This window comes from Pempheris klunzingeri, chromosome 11 (genome assembly GCF_042242105.1).
Source record: "Pempheris klunzingeri isolate RE-2024b chromosome 11, fPemKlu1.hap1, whole genome shotgun sequence".
Lineage (NCBI taxonomy): Eukaryota > Metazoa > Chordata > Actinopteri > Acropomatiformes > Pempheridae > Pempheris > Pempheris klunzingeri.
This window is the reverse complement of record NC_092022.1, coordinates 11,602,694-11,621,920: the sequence shown is the minus strand read 5'-3', so window position 1 is coordinate 11,621,920 and position 19,227 is coordinate 11,602,694. Positions and strand designations below refer to the sequence as shown.

At 39.7% G+C, this 19,227-nt stretch overlaps 2 protein-coding genes across 2 annotated transcripts in view; both read right to left on the bottom strand.

Moving 5' to 3' along the window:
* Nucleotides 1–2: 2 nt before the first annotated feature.
* phf8 (PHD finger protein 8) lies at nucleotides 3–11,084 on the bottom strand. The gene is made up of 22 exons (XM_070839312.1): nucleotides 10,797–11,084; nucleotides 9,894–10,171; nucleotides 9,608–9,693; nucleotides 9,384–9,507; nucleotides 8,884–9,044; nucleotides 8,567–8,708; nucleotides 8,184–8,370; nucleotides 7,875–8,037; nucleotides 7,679–7,766; nucleotides 7,134–7,240; nucleotides 6,922–7,013; nucleotides 5,728–5,817; nucleotides 5,319–5,600; nucleotides 5,134–5,216; nucleotides 4,867–5,036; nucleotides 4,580–4,665; nucleotides 3,788–3,909; nucleotides 3,126–3,457; nucleotides 2,925–3,020; nucleotides 2,732–2,841; nucleotides 2,260–2,620; nucleotides 3–2,166 (listed from the first exon to the last, which is right to left on the bottom strand). The coding sequence occupies exons 2-22, from the start codon at nucleotides 9,989–9,991 to the stop codon at nucleotides 2,078–2,080; spliced, it is 3,069 nt and encodes a 1,022-aa protein (XP_070695413.1). The 5' UTR covers nucleotides 9,992–10,171; nucleotides 10,797–11,084; the 3' UTR covers nucleotides 3–2,077.
* Nucleotides 11,085–12,343: 1,259 nt separating this feature from the next.
* Nucleotides 12,344–19,227, bottom strand: part of wnk3 (WNK lysine deficient protein kinase 3) — a 28,235-nt gene continuing 21,351 nt past the window's right edge. The window contains exons 19-24 of the mRNA XM_070838922.1: nucleotides 17,294–17,379; nucleotides 16,855–17,192; nucleotides 16,394–16,629; nucleotides 16,203–16,298; nucleotides 15,956–16,119; nucleotides 12,344–15,614 (exon numbers count right to left, since the gene is read on the bottom strand). Coding sequence (XP_070695023.1) covers nucleotides 15,048–15,614; nucleotides 15,956–16,119; nucleotides 16,203–16,298; nucleotides 16,394–16,629; nucleotides 16,855–17,192; nucleotides 17,294–17,379 — 1,487 coding nt within the window. The 3' untranslated portion in view covers nucleotides 12,344–15,047. The remainder of the gene's footprint in view (nucleotides 15,615–15,955; nucleotides 16,120–16,202; nucleotides 16,299–16,393; nucleotides 16,630–16,854; nucleotides 17,193–17,293; nucleotides 17,380–19,227) is intronic.

Genomic DNA, 19,227 nt, shown 5'->3' with positions numbered 1-19,227 from the left:
AATTCAAGGACAATTAGGAAATAAAGACTGCACAGTTTTGATAACAAAACCACGTAACCCCTGTGTGGATGGGGAAAAGCTGTATTTAAAATCGTGCAATTGAAATAATGTCTTGATGTGAAAATAATAGTACAATAATTAGTACAAAAGAAACCCTGAGAAAAACTGTGGTCACCAGAACTCATTCAAAAGTGTTATCTAAAGTGTTTTTTTAACATTATTAAACTGGACTTGTAAGAAATCAATAAGAAATGTAAGAAATCAATAAGTGTAGATGTGTTTAATACAACACAATATTACTTGTTGTATCTTAATGACTTTCCAATACAGAAAATTGCCTAAATCCCACTTTAGTGAATGCAACTGAGCTCTCCATTAGATTGAAGCACAGTAAACAGAAACCCTTTCATTTGGCCCACAAATCACACTATTGGTGATTTGGTGGGCCTAAAATAAATTCAATGAAAAATGAAATCTTGCCCAAGGTATATTTTATCTGTTCCAGGTCGTATTTAAACACATCATGTTTGAAACACACAGTACACACCAACACAAGAGTGACTATCAACAATAATTAATATAAAACTAAATGGATGAAATAAAACAAGGGCATTTTTTTTCCAGAAAACTTTCACTATTACACTGACAAGACAACATGACAAACTAAGCATGACAATTACTGCGTACAAATATAAAAAAATGAACTATTTCTGATATTTTCCAAATACAGCAATGTATCATGTACAAGTTATGTTAAGAAAGATTTCAAAGTTTTTGAACTATAAAAGAACTTAAATTACAACATATATTTACATATCAATTTATAGCCTGTGCCTCCACAATGTTTTCTGACAGTCAAATCTACACATTTGCCAACATTTTAAGACTGGTACATTCTGTGGATAGAAAGCACATCTCTTTAGATCTGGCCCAAGAACGCTGCCAACACTTGGGGCACCAAAATACGGCAACTCACAGGAAGCTAGTCTCTTCATGTCATTATAAGTTTCTGCTCCTCCAATGTAGCTATATAAATTACAAATATTACAAATATTTACAATGACAACTTAAGCTGTAAAAATTCTAACAAAGCAAAGAATACATTTTTTGTACAGGTGTTAAGTGGTTGAAAATAAAGTACTGACCAAGAGACGAGGTGTTAAAGATGTACTATGTGTAAAACAGGCCAAGAGATGGTGAAATGCTGCCTTGTTGAATAAATATGATCAGAATAAATAGAACTGTATGTCACACTTGGCATTAGTTGAGTGCTTTCTGTTTCATGTATAGAGCTACACTTTGTGGAGTAAAATGAGTTCTACAAACACCAGTGATAAATTTCCCAAAAAGAATGAATACATGTGGCGTACTGGGAGCTGACCACGTAAATACACTGGATTTTTGAGAAACTGTTTATTGTGTGTAAAGACTGGGGTTCTGTAATCACCATACCACACAAGACTGTGTTTTATGAGATACAAAATGAGGTAAAAAGACAACTAATTACAATACTACAACTGCATGACTGTGTGTGGGACTGCGTGAGGGCTATACAGACATTGCATTTGACGTGACTAGAAAATGTGGCGTTTTTCTTTCCCTTTTAGAAAATTATGATGGACAGTAGAATGTCTTTGCATAAACAGAGCTACTACAAATAGCCTAAACAAAAGAAACCATTAAGTTCTGCCAATTCATTACGCTAGTTAGTCTAGCTAGTTAAATCAATGTCCACCTGTCATTTTGAAATGCATGTTTTGAAATTGCTAATGTCAAATATTGTGTGATCATTATGACACATTTACCACATTGAGTGTGCATCAAGCACATTACAGTGATTTGTTCAAAATATCTTTATGTAGATAAGTGAAGTGCCAAAACACGCTGCTAATTAGCTGGACAGAATAACTGGTGTAGGACAAGATATTGTGAGGTTCAATAACAGGCGAAAACGGTAAACTAATTTATCAAGAGTACAAAATATAGATCACTATCTCTATTTCCTTCAGACCTACTTTCATAAAAGCCTTTTTCTTCATCCCCCCTTATGAGTTTCTGGCCACATTTCCAACTTCTCTCACAAAAGAAGTTTGCCATTGCGATGAATTTTCAGAATTTTTCCAAGTCTCTGTTTTGCAGTTGCAAGTCCTTTCTTTGGACGTTTCCCTAAATTAAAGTGAAAGGGAGAAATACATAAGAAAATGTGCTATCATACAGACATGAAATTATTGGATCAATGGTAAAAAGGTCTATGCTTACCTTGACCAACTCCTGTTGTGCCTTGGCCAGCTAAACTTGCAGGTGATGCACCAGAGTGACTGCTGCTGTTCTGCGGAGACAGTGAAGGTCGGCGTGATGTGAGGAATACACCAGGAGCCATGGCTCCACTGCCTCTAGGGCCTCCAGGCCCAAAGGGTCCCGGTCCTGCTGTGTATTCATGGTCCAGCAGACTAGCAGAGTAGTAATCCATCCTCCTGTCTGGACTGAAGTCTGCTGCAGACTCTGGAGCAGGTGGTGGTGAGGGTGGAGCTGGCTCAGTTGGAGCAGGGGGAGGAGAGACTACAGGAGCAGGAGGACGCTGCTTTTTGGTGTACTTCCTTTTAGCAGGCTTTTGCTGCTCCTGAATCATATCCAAAGAAAAAAAAACCCATAGTCATTATCTTTATTGAAAGATGCTTCTACTCCACATTATTCACTGGACTGCAAAAGACCAATATGCTGCCCAACTCACTTGTTGTGCCAGCTTGGCAGCGGCTGCTGCAAGACCGGTTTCTACAGATGCGACTCTGGCCCCTTCCCTGGCTGGTCGCTCCTGTTTGGGAAGGGTGGGCATCACCCTGGCTGTAAACGAAAATAATAATCAAGAGATTAGCAAGCCAAAAAGCAAATCTAATCTGTCTTGCTCCTATGTTTACACCAGGTACCTTTTGGGCTCCAAGGTGTGTCATCCCAGTTTTTCTTTCGCTTCATCTTAGCCTTGTTAGCATGGTCCTCCTCATCAGACTCCAAGGACGGATAAACTTAAACAAAAGATTTGATTACCATAATTAAACATTAACTTGATCAATAAAAGCTATAAACTTTGGCACATTTGCTAGCATTGATTTGTGCAGTGTATTGCTCACCATAGTCTGAATCTTTGAAACAGGTGCCCAGAGTCTCTTGCTCATCAGGACTCTCCTCATCACTGAGGTGACGGGCCGGCCGTTTTATTGGCCGTTTTCCAGGCCGCTGGATGACGGGCTTCTTTTCAGGACTTGCTGTCTTTTTGGTCCCTCCAGTCACCCATACAGCTTTGCCACCCTTGTCCTTAACCTTCCCTAGTCCCTCTGTCAGGCCTCCAGAAATGGATAAGGGAGATGAAGAGGATGAAGACGAGGATGAGGAAGGGGGGTTGGCCATGGACAACATACCCTGAATGGCATCACGGGTACTGGGAGAGGCTGGGGCTTCCTCACTGAGAGAAGAACAGCGTTAAGCAATCACTCTTGATCTCAAAAATAACCTCCCAAACATAGCGTTGCAAATATGTGAACTATGCAAGTTTCAAAGCTTGTTGCATTCTGTGAGACATTTACTCCCACTTGTGTCCTGAAGTATTGGTCTAATTACTGGCATCCAAAGACCAGGAAGGGTGTTTAGAAATAAACAACTTCAAACATCATGAAACTCAAATGAACTATTCCTATTTAAATACATATCTTCTAAAATATAATCAGAGACTCAGATTTTGAATGTCAAATACAACAAATATTAAAGGAATAACTGGTGTGAGAGGAGCTCTAACCTGAGTGTTGCAGAGTCCAAGCCTGCCACTTGCTTGCTGGCTTTCAATAAGTCCAGAATGCCCCCTGCACCACCCTTCACTCCGTGGGCAGCGAGTGCCTCCTCATCAGTGGTGTAATCCTCCTGAAGCCACATGCACAAACATGCTATTATTAATGTGCTGTAAAAATACATTTCTGGTGAAACGTCATAGTAAACAAACTGATGGAGGGAAAAAGCCTGCTTTTCCACTGTAAAACATGGATGGTTACAGATCACAAGCATTTTATGCCATTGGACAGAAGAGTGTATTTTACCACAATGTAAACCTTAATACTGTGCATCCATTTCAGTGGGTATCACAAAATTACTTTTGGCTTTCTCTTCCAAAATGCATTGTACTTTGCTGTGAGCCAGCTTGGCCAAACTGAAAACAGCATTTAGCAGTGCAGGGAAATTAGGTTGATAAAGCAGCCGATCTAATCTGATTCAGTGTGGGGACAAGAATTTAAGAAATTATGCGAACAACTACATACTAACAAATATACTTTGTGAAGAGCTGTAACCAGCTATATGCTAAACTTGGAACCTGGTATGTTTGGTATTAAATGCATAACAAAGATAAACTCAAAGGAATATTGTATTATTGTAGTCTGTAATCTTTACAGCTGTAACATGCAATGGCATGTGTGAAGTAAATTGTTTTTTTCATCTATGGTACAGACTTACTGATTTATACTGGCTACTATAGATTAAAGATGACATTCAGATTTGGCTCCAGAAAACCTCACTGGTGTATCCATAATAATCTCACCTCAATGTCAAAGTCTACCTCTCCTGGCTCCCTGATGCGATTGGGATCAGAGCAGGGTTTGGCTCTGGGCAGCTTCCTGGGAAGACCTAATGACGCAATTTAACACAGTTAGGTTTCAGCAGCAAGGTGGCTTTGAAATCATACTACTTAACTATACTAGGTACAACAAACATTTAGCCAACAGTCCAAGCGTTTAATCACTTTGTTGGCAGGGTAAAGCAATTAAAGAGATGTCCATACAAGAGCTAATACATACATTCTACTCTTGTTTTAAGTCACACCCTCACCGCTTAGTTTCTTTTTCTTGCTAGGTCCTGCTGGCTTGCGTCGAGGAGGAGGCGTCTCATCAATCTGCAGCTCATCCTCGGATTCCAAGTCAGACAGACTGGATCCCTCCATGGCAAGATGTTTGTACTTTCCGGCACTTCCTGCACCATTACTGTTGCCATCCTTCTTACTAAAGCCAGAGGATCAGGAGGTAAGAACACAAACCTTTGGTAGGACCATAGGATCACAAAAGTAATAGAAACTCCTCTTATAGCTGCATAGCTTACCCTTGGATTTTTCCATTGGTCAGCACAAGTTTCAGTTTGCTTTTATTTAGCTTCCCTTCAAACTCCTCTAAAGGCAGCTCCAACTGGAAAGACAAGGAAAGTAAATATGAGGATGAAACATTAAGTCAAACACAAAGATGGAGAAGCATTCCCACTGTCATCACAAATGCCTAAAAACGTCATACCTTGTTCTTGTTTTTGGACTTGCCAGGTTGAAATTTTTTGAGTGTATGTTTGGTGTGGATCTCAATGAGGTCAAGTTCTCCTGCTTCTGCCTTAATTAGCCCCTTCTGATTCTTCTTCTTGGGTCCTGGGGGCCCAAGACCCCCTATCACCTCCTTAGGCTTTGGTCCTTTCTTTCTTCCAGGGGGACGTCCTGAATTCTGAGAGGTGGTCAGAGGAGCTTTGGAGAGTGGTGAACCAGGAAACTGAGGTCCAGTGCGGCCAATGTTTTGCTGGAAGATGTCCTATCAGAAGACAGAGTGTTGTTTAGTCAGTACAACGGAAAAAAGGAACAGTGACATTTATATATACACATTTAAAATTTTGTTTAAAAAAAGCTTGAAAACATGCACTCTCAGCGATTCTATTTACTTCAACCAGACGAATCTCCTTGGCCAGGTCCTTCACCAGTGTCTGAGTATTGATGGTTTCTGGAATTTCCACTTCATGGTCTGATAAAGCCTGAGTGAAGGGAGATAAATCATCAAGCACAATATTTTCCAAAGATACATCTGAAATAAAGCATTTTCTTGTTTGTCTTGAAAATTTTCAAGAGGAAATACACTTTATGGTGGAGCGTTAGATAAGAAGATCACTATCATATCCGTCCAACAAGCCTAGAAACAGGGAATCAGCTGACTGTGAAATGGTGTCATATCTTGATTGTTGAGTTGCAAAATGAAATTTGCTGTTTTAGAATGGGTTATATGCCGTGACCACTAACTTGTTGGAGTCTCTGCCGTTTCACTGGCAACTGCTTGGAGCCAAAGACTCTCCTGTTGTTTTGCACTGCCTACGAGAGCTGGTATTTCAAGTTTCGTTGTGCTTTCTTTGAACAATGACAATAAAAGAATTCTGATTCTGATTCTGAAATGGTCATAAATCCTGTCCTCCATGTTAGCGAATGGTACATGGGCCATACTCAAAATCCAAATACACATAAAAAAAATATGTTTCCCAAACATGGTTTTTCTCATTTTAGGTAGTTGTTATAAGGCTGATGTATGTTCAAATGTAAATTGTGTGACAACTTTGGTTTGAATTTGTTTTGCTACTGAGTCGGGCGGGTGAATGGGCAGGACCTGGATACAGCGGCTCCAGCCCTGATCCCTACCGCACAGACTCTGGCTCCAAATGATGTCAACAGCATCATTTTTGTGCAGTGGGAGGAAGTGGAGACCCGTTGTCCATCTTCATATAAAGTCTATGCTCAGAGCCAAGAAACAGTACGATATATAACCTCCCCAATAAAACTCATTATTTCAGTTGGTTTAATATTGATTTAATAAACAAATGAATAAGCTTCAGAGGTGCTGGCTGTAGCTTTATATCCAATGGTCAGATATGCCAGTAGTAATAATGTTCTTATCTGACTCTCCACCAGGAAATGAACATGCATATATCCCAAATGTTCTTTTAAAGTTGTCTTTTAAAATGACTTGATGATCTGTGATTTACCACCTTTTTAAAATGCAGAAAAAGAAAAGAAAAAGAAACACGAAAATAAGGAAGAGAGGAAAGAATGATACATAAAAAAATAAAGTAACTGCACAAGATTTTGCTTACCTCTTTACGGGTCCAACTGCGGAAGGCATTGTTCAAGGCCTTAGCGCCGTGAACCAGGTAAGTGGCGGGGTGTCTGCGGTTTTCTCTCAGACCTGTGAGACAGAATAGCATAAGGTTGATAAGATCACGATGACAAACAGTAAATGTAGGCCACTCAAGTCATTACAGAAAGACATAACACGAATACTATAAAATTCACCGAACTCTCTCACCTCTGAAGGTATCAAGAAGGTGCTTTCCAACATACCAGCACACAGTCTCAAAGTTGGGAAATCTGAACAAGTCTGCTGTGCTTAATCTCTTCTCTATTTCATACGCCCTATAAATGATAACACAGCACAGGAAAAGTCAGACATTAATGGTTATTGCCACAAACTTGTATAGAGATGTAACTGGAAATAAATAGCAGTTTTTGACCAAATATCCCCAAGAACTATAAGCCCTAAGAATTAGAAGTGAGGAACAGCAGTAATTGAGAAACTAAACGTTTCTTTAACACATTAATTTCTGAAGAGTCATGAAAATTAGGCAAATTACAACAGAGTCAGCATCATGTGTAGGGGGAAGTGAGAGCTAACAAATGAAAGGCAATTGTACGTCTCCAAAGTGGCAAGTATGTTTAGTATGCAACTGCACTGAAGCAATTACCAAGTGGAATTACGTTTAAATTTCTCACTTTGTCTTCGACATTTCAGTCAAAACAGGCTACAATACAACTGCATGAACTTGGCAGGGAAACAGTCCTGAGGGAACTAACCGCAGCTGCATGTCAATGTTGAGACTATGCAAGAAGTTTCCTCCAAAGGCTAGACAGTCCACTGGAGTCAGCACAGAATGAATCCACCCTAGAAGACAACCAAATAACAAGTGTGAACATTATTTGATTCAGACTTTGACTAGCAGCTATAATCACTTTTCCTGTCAATAAAATAAACAGAAATATCACAGCTTACCTGTTGGTATGAACAAAGTGTTTCCTTGTTTGACAGAGCACTTGTAACACATATCAACCTGGTCTCCAAAGAACATCTCATTCTGGTTAGATGAGGAACTCCATCGCTCAAAAAGCGCCAAGTTGGCTGCCGTTGGAGAAATTAGGTAAAAGATTTTCTCGCCCTGTATAGACATAGAGAGACAAGCTTGTAAAATAATAAAAAAAAAATTTTTTAAGTACAAATTTTCTTCTTAATTTTTTTAAGACAAAAAATGTTTTGTAGTCACTGTAACTTTTCAAAGATAAGTAAAATTATTTTCCGTCTCACCCTCAGGACATGGTACCAAACTGAGGTGCCTCCAAAGTCAATGTGGAAGTCTGTGTAACTATCCTTCACTCCCATCAGGCAGTACTTCTGCACATTGGGGCGTTCAAACACAGACTCTTCTGGCCAGAGGTTTTCAACCCATGACAGTTTCCTCACAATCTTTGGGGTCTCCACCAAATTTGACAACCTAAAACAAGTCCAACACACATTCAAAACATCACATCCACAACAATACAACTTCACTTAATCGATGAGGCTCTCATTCATTGAACTGCTTTTAAGAATAACTGAACTGGAAAGAGAGGTAACGTTAAACTCAAATAACAAGACACTGCATCATTCTGACGAACTGAACAGTTAGTAAAGTGAATCTCTTTGTGTACCTGGTCTCAGAGAACTCAAGGCTGATGACATTGAGCACTTTGTCTCTGTTGGGGCTGTTGTAGTATTCAACAAAGTCTCCCAACCTCATCTTCAAGTCACATTGACGAGACACGTCAATTACATCGATCTCTTTGTCTGAACCTACAATTAGAACAAAATGTACACGTTTGACAAGAGAAGATTAATTATTTACCATGTTCAACACAACACAGAAAACAAATTTTAAATTTCTCGAACATGCATTAGCTTTAAAATCTTTAAGAACAGTACAGATGTACGCATTTAAACGCAGTACTAAATGTGTTGGAAACCATACCGATGTAATGCTCTACATCACTGACTCCGAATGAAGCTGGAGGAAGGGTCATGCCAAGGCCATCCCGCCTCAGCACCATGACAGGAACACTGAATGAGTGCTCTTCCAGAAACTCAACTGTCAGCTGGGCTCCAGACGGCTTTAACAAGACTTCATCCGCACTGTCAAAGAAACACAAACATGCACAAGTTTTGATTGTGATCACAGATAGAAAATATACAAAACAGATTGTTTTACATTTATTTTGGTAAGGTACAGGATCTCTAACCAGCCTAGTGCTGGACACCATACATTGGTTAGATAATATCTACACTTGATCAACTCCAGTACAATATAATGTAGATTGGTTGCAATAACAATGTAATAAAAAGTACCTTATGTTCACATTTAGTTGTTGAAACAATATGTGATGTAAACTACAATCAGTATTGAATGGAATTTACCATTTACCTTTTTATCTTCACACTTGTGAATATTGCTGGACAATAAGAAAGACTTACTTTGGGAATGTGCGGCTCCGTAGCTCCCGAACAAACTGTGGGCTGCCTGTTTTAACGGGCCGACTTGGCTCTCTTGTTCCAGCAGCAGTATCTGCCTGCTTATTGCCTCCACGGCGCTTGCGCACTGAGAAAAAAAGACAAGACAAATAAAAAAGATCAGTAAGTGCATTACTATGTAAGAGAAGACCACTAAAATCACAACAATTTAAGGAATGGTTACTTACTGACAGATGGCCCATGAGTGACCTGACAGTTGGGGCAGTGATACAGGTCAATCTCAGCTGCTTTGTCTTCCTCTACTCCAACACAGCTGCACAGAAAACATTCTTATATCAGACGAAGAATGTGCAGAACACGTAGCTGAATTGTGATGGGTTGAATACAGAGCACACCTACAGGAATCATGCAACTACGACAACAGATATAACCACATCATGAATCACACAACGCAGTATTTGAAACTTGCTGCGCACAGACATTAACAAAGTAATAAGTTTGAAAGTGACCTACCTCCCATGAAACCAGTCTTGACAGATGTCACACTCAATCATGAAGCGTGTCACATCATATGGAAGGCGACACAAGCAGTACACTGGCACTGATGCCATATTGCATGTGTGTGTGTGGTTAAGATGTGAAACTCTAATTCGGATGAGAGGGCCTATTAAACCAACCAAAGGCTTTATGTACTATGTAGTAAGGGTAATGTTGCTGAATTGTGAGTCTGTCACTTCACTTAAAGACTCCTGTTACTGATACACGTGTCCAGCTTGGATTCACTTGGAAGCCTGTCGAAATTTAGCAGAAGGGGAAAAAAATGTTAATATCTTGCTGTAAGATGCGATAATAACGCAAATGCATTACAACCTTATGAGTAAAAATCCATAAAACCTGCTCCTGCCATAGCTCAGGCAACCTGAGATGCAGCTCAGTCAATTAGCTGGGTAACGAAACTAGTCGTTTTGGCAGAATAACATTATTCTTACGAGAACAAAACTATTTCATATTCTTAATATATCGAATTAGGGAGGCAGCGGTAATTTATATCCTAGTCAGATTTTGGATTACTAATATTTAGCTTCTGCTAACTAAGGCTAGTTTTTAACAGTAGCTAACTGGCAGGTAGTAACATTAGCTCGCTGTTTGTAAACATACCGTCAATGTTGTATTGCTATGAAAGCACTAACGTGTTTAGCAAGTAAGCTAACGTTAGCAGCGTTAGCCACCGATGCATCTAAACCAGGCATTTCCGAAGATGTTAACTTTAATTTACACAAGAAAACATTTCGTGCAATTAATTAAGCTTCTAAATTACAAAGAATGACTAAAGGCACCTGCTACTGTAAATCATTTATACTCAAACAAAGAAGCGTCGTTTGTTAGCTAAGTTGATATTTAACGCTAGCAACTCACCGACATGTCGCCGCGGCAGGCCAAGCATTTAAAAGCCGTTGTAATCCCTACGCAAGGTCGGGGGTGGCTGCGGCCTTATTATGCAACGAAAACTATTAGCAATTTGCTTTACCACATTTTTGTTTTTCAAACTCCGTAATGCCCAAAGACAGAGGTCACGCCCAGAAGTTCACACTGGACCAGAAAAGTAAAACCTGAAGCGACCAAAACGAGCACAATAACTACAAATAACGGCGTATTGGACTACATCAACGCCATTTCAAAGGCAGTAGCGTCAGACCGTCGTTGTTCGTCGCTATCTGCTGTTGAAAGAACAATAAAGTTGCAGCCAGTCAGATGCGGAGTTGCATTCAAGAAAAATACGTTGCGGATCGTTTATTCGGCAGTAAAATTGCAGAAACAGGATGTCACAGCCTTATAGTAGCCTGCAAACATGGTTTATTTATAAATATACAGATTAATAATTAAATATGACAGACATTGCAGAAAAACTGCATTTATGTGTACAAAGTCACAGAAAATGTAGAAACGTGTAAATTCTATTTCTATTTCTATTTATTGCACATTATTTTGACTTTCATTTTTCATCTGAGGATTTATTTTCCTCCAGGAGGATTTATTATCACTATTTACTATTTTACAGTTTACTATGCAATGCACTGTTTTACAGTATAAAAACTGTAAATGTTTCAGTGAAGACCCTGATGATTTATAGGCTTGACCAATACAAAACTTTGTGTACACTGTAGTCTAATGACCGGTATGCCAGCACCTAACAAAGCCCCAGCCTTTTTTATTTGTCCACATAGTGTTTCACGACATAGTTTAATTTTTTTTTTCACATTGTACATCTTGCAAGTTGAATTGGAAAAATTTGGCCACACTTTTATTTCTATTCTGTTGGAAGTAAAATAGATCAGACCACACCTCTTAACAAATTTGAAGACACTATTTATGTCTGGGAGGAAAATAAATCACAAGGAGTATTTTAATGTAATCTCAGACTGGAGTAATTTACATATATAACTTATATTACTGTAAATCACATTTGCCTTAAATACATAAGTTTTTAGATTTTGAAGTGAATGTTTCCATTAACTTTATTTCAATAATTAACTTGCAGAGACCAGAGATTTGATACTTCTCATGGGTCAAATTGAAAATGTCATTGACTTATTTGAATAATTCTATTAGTACTATCCTTTCAAACTATACACTGCTCACGCAACGTATCATTCCTTTTTACTGCACTTGTTAGAGCCATTTTGTCTTATCTTATTATTGCTCGACTATAATAACATGACCTACCTTTACCAAAAGCAAAAGCAATCATGCTAATAGTGATCGATCTGCATGTCAAGGTTAAATATTTGCATATTGATTTTCACTGTTTATTGCAGAAATATTATAGGCAGTGAAATCTATTGAAATGTAAATTGCATGCTATGTTATACCTGACTCATTGTAAAAAAAATCCACACAATGTCACAATTAGATGTTTAACATCATTTATTTTGATTAGTTACAAAACATAAATAAAATCAACAGTTGAATTAGTTACAATTTACAGAGGCTAAATCACCAGCAACATACTTTATTTTTTGAGGTTTCTCTGCCCAAATGTTCAAATGCTCATTGGTTCTCATTAATGCCATTTTAGGACTCCCCAGGTTTTTGTTGCATTAATTTTAAGTTGATTAAATCTGACCTGCAGCCCAGCAGGAAGTTTTAAGTCATTTAATTGTGTATCTTTGAAGTTGTCATAGGTCAAAACTGACATAAGATGTCACAAATGATCGAAAATTCTCTCACTATTATCTTAAATGACCCTGGCCTGTCAGCGCTCAGAGAGGTATATCAAGGCAGGGGAGTCCCATGTAAACAACGATGAAAACCAGTGTGTTCTAGTTTCAAATAACCTCAGATTTATAATGATGAGAACACAATTTTACAATTTGTACAACCCCATTTCAAAATACAAAAATAATCTTTATCTTTTAGATAACATTTTGGTACACTTCAAGGACAAAGCCAGCTCCACATCATGAATCATGATCATTAAGCTGTAGTTTGCAGTCAACATGTTAGTATCAGACACGACAGCACAGTATCTCACCTTCACTAAAAAGGAACTACATCTTTGTGACAATGTGGGTTGTCTTGAAAAGCAACAAATACAGAAAATCGTTGTTATATTCTAGATTATGCAATTGCAGTGTCTGAACAACCATACCCTTTAGCACAAACTATTCCTCCTTAGTCATTCGTGGTTTAAATATCTTTGACTCACATTTAGCAGTCTTTAATAATCGGTACAATCTCCTGTTTTCAGTGGCACACAATCTCTATCATTAATAAAACAGAAATTCTGCTGTGACTACAGGCTACTTATTATGCCAAAAAGTGTATTAACACCTGACCATCGATAATTAAATGTGTGTATGGCTACGTGCACTGATAACCCAATAAAAAGTGCAGTAATATATCCGCTGCTGATATATCACTCTGTGTACCTCTGCATCTACAAATGAAGTGTGTAGAAATAGAGGAATGGAAATTTTTTGACTAGAGTAAACTTTTTGCAGTTTGCATAAAGCACAATTATGGCCCACAGTTCAGCTCCTGACAGATGCATTCACACTGACAGCCTATGGTCAAAGACTAAATAGTTCACAACTGAAAGAAGGAATTTGTCCAACGCCAAACAGAGGTGACAACTAGGCAAATGAGGATTTCACATCGGTGTTGCATACCAAACTTACAACCAGTATGTGGTCCAACCTGTCACTTGTTTTGTTTCTTGAGGAAAAAAAACCAAAAAATAGGCAGAGTAAACATTTTCAGTTGAGTACAGTGACATTTGAGAGGCCGCTCTGAATGAAAGAGACAGGGATGCAACTTATAATGCAATATACCATGGGACTATCACAAAGCTTTGTCACACAGAAAAAATATACACTCACACACCCACAAAAATGCAGTAATTTTAAAAGGCAATATGGGAATAATCCATATGGTCTCCCCAGTCTATAATAACTTGGCAGTTTTTTTCTTTTTCTTCTTCCTCCTCAGCATGACACTGTGATATACTTTGATATGCAGAGCTCAAACTGAAAGCAAACGTGTCAAATGTGAAAGCCTATCACACTGAAAGCAAATTTACTCACGACTGATGAATTATCTCAGTAGGCTGCACATACTAATTGAGAGAGTCATGAATATACAGAAAGTGCAAGCAGTTTGCACTCAGGCAAGTCAAGTTAGTCATATGGTCATGCAATCTTGGGCCGAGTGCACCCAGGTACCCACTGAACGTAGATGGCATATCTCAATTGACCATCATCGTATGAATTCATCTGAATTTATGTCACATCACTCATGGTAATTCAGGCTGTTTCTAAGTTACAACTGCTAAAGATAAAATAATACAAATGAAGCACATGCTGTAACGATGCACAACACTAAAACAGTGTGTTTGGTTACATTGTGGTAATGATGGTAGCCAGATAACTTTACCGTGCTTTACTGTGTAACATGCTTTTAAAAAAAAAATTTCATTGCCCATTGAAACTGCTTGTGCTGCAGGCCGACAGTTTTAGAAGATCAAGTAACGATCATGAAAAAAAATCTCTTTGCGTCTGGCTTTCATCAATGTGCTTCTACAAAAATATTTTATGCCTTACAGACAAATCCATACAATACATGCTGATCAATTTTTGATGACCATTGCTAATTGCACTTTTAAAATTGATAGTCCTTTCACTGTAAGCATTGACAAATTAAACAAAAAATGTCAACACGCTGTCAAATATTTTGTCCGTCTTGTCTCTGCTGAGGGAGAGTTCAGGTCCAACTGAGTTGGTTTTCAAAACAAAAACATGAATGTTAATTTTTGTAAAAGGACATAAGGGATATGTACTTGGATGATCCATAAACACTCACCCACACTCATAAACGCACACACTCATACATTTAAGAATTTATACATCTCAACACCCAAACATACCATGACTCATAAACCCCAGCTGCTGTGTTCCACATTACCCTCTGTCTTTACATACTAGAATCTATCATCTCTCACATTCACTCCCCATCTCCTCCAGTACACTGGAATCCATATATTCATTGCAGTCACAACTCTCTCATGCATACACGGAACTGACGCTCCAAGTGGATCTGCTTTGACATCCTGATCCACTTTGTGTTTCCATCTCTTGCACCTTCATATGAACCTCACACTTCGCCGTGGTTTCATTTCTGTCCCAGAGGAAGAGTAGAGGTTTGGGGTGTTGGGTGAATTTTGGCACTGGAAGGTAGAGCAGCAGTAGAGCAAGAAGAGGAAGAGGTGGAAGAGGATGAGGAAAATGTCCCCCCAGTAGCAGCAGTGCTATCTGTGGGCGCAGAGGTGCCGCTGCCAGGCAGCAGAGACGCAGCTGTGGACACTGGAGATGTGGGCATTTGGGAAGGCAGCAGCGGTTGGCTTTGAGGTGTTGAGTGGGGCAGCTGGGTGATGGGCTGTGTCTGTGGTAGTGACTGAGACTGTATGGGAGTTTGCATCCGGGGTTGTGGTATCTGCTGGCGGAGTGGAGACTGCTGATAGGTCATCTGCTGGAGGGGGAGAGACTGATGAAGGTGTAAACTTTGCTGCATCTGTGGCACTTGAGCCATGTGCGTTTGTGGTGGCGGTCCCGGAGAGTGCAGGGTGGACAGGCTCCCTCCACCTGTGTAATGGGAAGGGGCTGCCACAGGCAAGCTGGCAGGGGGCGGGGGTGCCTGGGGGTTCAGTTGTGCCACTGGAAACCAAGCTGGTGGAGCTACCTGTACATAATATAGTAATGAGTATTAAGGGAATATTACAGCACAGAAATAATGCTTTGGCACTGTTGAGTCTTTAAATAAATGTAAATCATCAAAAATATCCAATATTTCTGCCTTGTAGGCATCTTTTGCTAGAATTAACTCAATGCAGTTTGAGTTTTTTATTTATCTTTAATGAGAAACAGTCAGTGATTTGTTTGGTAATAGAAGAGCACAAGCGTATCCAAAGCATTTATCATAAAACATCAACAATCCGCCTGATCATTTTTTAAACTTTATTAGTGTATGGTATCAAAAATAGAAGCATAGCAATAACAATAGAAGCAAGTGTGTAGTCCTACCTCAGCCGACTGGCTCCAGCCTCCCAACTCCTGCACCTGCTGAATCTGTTTGATTTGATTCAGTGAGGGCTTGGGCGGGGAGGGGCCCACCGTCTCCTTCGTCCAATTATCAACAAGTTTGTGCAGTTCATCTGTGAATGTGCTTTTTCTTAGAGGGCTGTGGTCTGCGGAGAAACGAGGGGATTCATCATACCACTGTCTGTCGCTAAATTATGTATTGTCTTGATATATCGGTGACAAGCCGTACCTCTTTTAGCAGGCAGTGAAGTGTGGAGCTCTGGGTTGCAGTATAGGGGCAGTCTGCTCTGTTCACCACCTGAGAAACTACTTGACTGCTGAATCCCTGAAAGAAAAATACAAGAAACAGTTACACAGAGAGCACACAACAGTAAAAAAAAAAGATAAAATAAGAGAGAAAGAATTGATAAAAAGCCTCACCGGAGTGTGTAACTCCATTGTTATCCATGTGAGAGTGAGGCCGTGGCCGAAGCTTGATTTTAGCTGGCCTGGGCCTACGAGGAGAGAGAACAGGAGGTGCCGTGGGAAGAGGAGGGGTTCGGGACAGGGAGGCAGGCAGACTCTGCCTTTGGTCTTTGAGGGAACGAAGCTGTCTGTACAGTTCCTGCAGCTCTCTGTTCTGTTGGGCTTGAAGAGACACCACCTCTTTGATGTGTCTATAGAGAAAGAGATACGAACCAGACAGGAGAAGGTGGTGACAAACAATGAAAATAAAACATCTGCAGTGAAAATCTGAGGTAATAAAAAGAATGAAAACATTTGTTAGAGGCAAGAAACAACAATAAATTGTGACATGAAAAAGAAAATATGGTGAATGGAGAGACAAACATCTTGTAAACTTTTAAATAATGGAGTTAAATCTTTCCCCCATAGGGACTTACTTCTCTCTGAGTTTGTGTAGTTCTTTTCTCAGGTCTTCATCCTCCAGCTCACTCTCGTCATCATCATCACTGCTGCCCAGGGGTGAGTGGCTATGCCCGTGGCCTCGTGGCAGGTGAGCCATTGCTGGGGTCCTCTTACTTTCTTCTTTCTCTCCCTCCTTTGCCCGAGATCTCCTCCTCTCTCTCTCCAAATCAGGAGACACCGGGGAGCTGTCAGTCTGCCTGCCCTCTTTCTTAGTCTCAGCCTGGGTTACAGAGAAGCGTCCCACTTTCCTATGAGTGCTACCATGGCCTGATGGTGGATCCTTTGGGGGAGAGGACTGGGGCACCGGAGTCACCTGATGGCAGAAGAGGTAGGAGACATTAGCTGCTTGTCTAGACTGCAATGAAGGTGCATACTAAATAGTGGCAAAGATAAAATCTGAATTATTGCTCCTACCTGAAATCGTCCTTTGCGTGACTGAGGTGGATTTGGGGGTGCCACATCCTTCTCCTCTTTAAGTGCCTGACTGCTGGAACATCCATCTGATAAAGAAATAGGGATGAAAAACAAAAAGGGTAGACAAGGACCCAGACACAAGAACACAGAGACACGGGTATAAAGAGCACATACATGATGAGGCAGACACACACGAAAGCAACAGACACAGAAACACATACACGACAAAGACACGTATAGATGCACATGGATAGACATGGGGCACGTACAAAAAGGCACATAGTTAAAAATCGCCCACCAGTGTTACACATCATCAACTTTGTGACTTACATGGCTTGCATGCAGGTCTATGAAATGTGTAAACATGTGTTGAGTTCAGTTATAAGTTATTAACAATAGACTGAAGTTTTTGTGAGTGTTAATATACATGCTTAAGAGTACATGTAATGGGTGTGTGGGAAGGGGTGGTAAATGGTTGTTTCATTAAAAACAAAATCATAGTAAGTCATTAAAAAAAAAAACATATTGTGAAATGGCAGTTGAATGTTTACAACAGTGTACCCCCACCCACCCACACATCCACACTCTCATTCTCACTGACTCACCATATTCCCACTCATATACCAGACAACAAAGGCCAATATCACATTTGAGATCTAGGCTCAGATCCACGGCGATATTGTTCAGTGTGTTTGATATTTGGGATTACTACACTTACATTAGCAAAATGTGTACATGGATAATCTGCATAATTTAAGACCAACATATACATAATGCAGTCTGATACAGGTGTTACTTACAGATAACGATTCATTATTAGTCACTCATGTAGAACATAGCAAATGTGCTCATGCAGGTGCACTTTTTGCAAAAAAGCTCTGAGCTACTGCTACAGAAATTAGACATACACTACTCACAAAAAGTTAGGGATATTCGGCTTTCAGGTGAAATTTCAGGATGAACCTAAAATGCATTCTAAACTTTCCAGGTGAACTTAATGTGACCTTCTCTAAACTTTTGAATGCACATGTCCAACTGTTCAGTGTTTCAGTACTTTTTGCACAAGTTGCTGTTCTCTAACAAGAAGCTTAACAGCAAAATTCACAACAGGTTTGATCCCTGAATCGACCAATACATTTCCTGCTTCAGTTAGAATTGGTATTTAAACAGTCCTCCTCATCGTGCTGTTCACATTCTGACATCATGAGACCAAGACGACACCTAACAATTGATCGGCAGCACCTCAACACTGGAGGCTTCAAACAGGAAGTCCTCAGACGGAGGTGTTCACTGAGCTTAGAGGGTCACAGAGTGTCATCAGGAGGTTGTAACAGTGATACAGAGTGACTGGAAGAGTCACAGAAAGGAGAGGAGTGGACATCCTTTGGCCACATCCCAATTTATTGAGACACTGACATTTTTTTGTTGTGGTATACCCACCACTGTTGTTAGCTTTATTGCATGCTTCTACTTAAATGCCCTACGTCGCATTCACTTTTTACATTTTCCATATATTTCACCTGAAAGTCGAATATCCCTAACTTTTTGTGAGTAGTGTATAAACACAAACACATGCAAGATTGCGGGAATGCTCACAATGTGATAAAGCTTAGCCATATGAAAAGCCTGCCGAACAGAACCTGACAGTAGCTAGAAGCCCTGGGTAATGTGCACAATATATACTAGAAATTATGACTTTCATCATAATCTAGATATTTCATATAGCTTCGAGAAATGAAAGAGCAATCTTCATAAATGCATCTACTAAAGCTACAGCATATCATAGAGCCTGTATGCTGTACTGTATGAGCTGACACAGAAAGCGTAAAACATATTCTGAACCACAACTGATTATATAACATCAGTTTAGCAACTTCTATCTTATCTGTGTTATGAACTGAGTTGCACGGTGCGTGCTACGCTGAGCCAGCAGG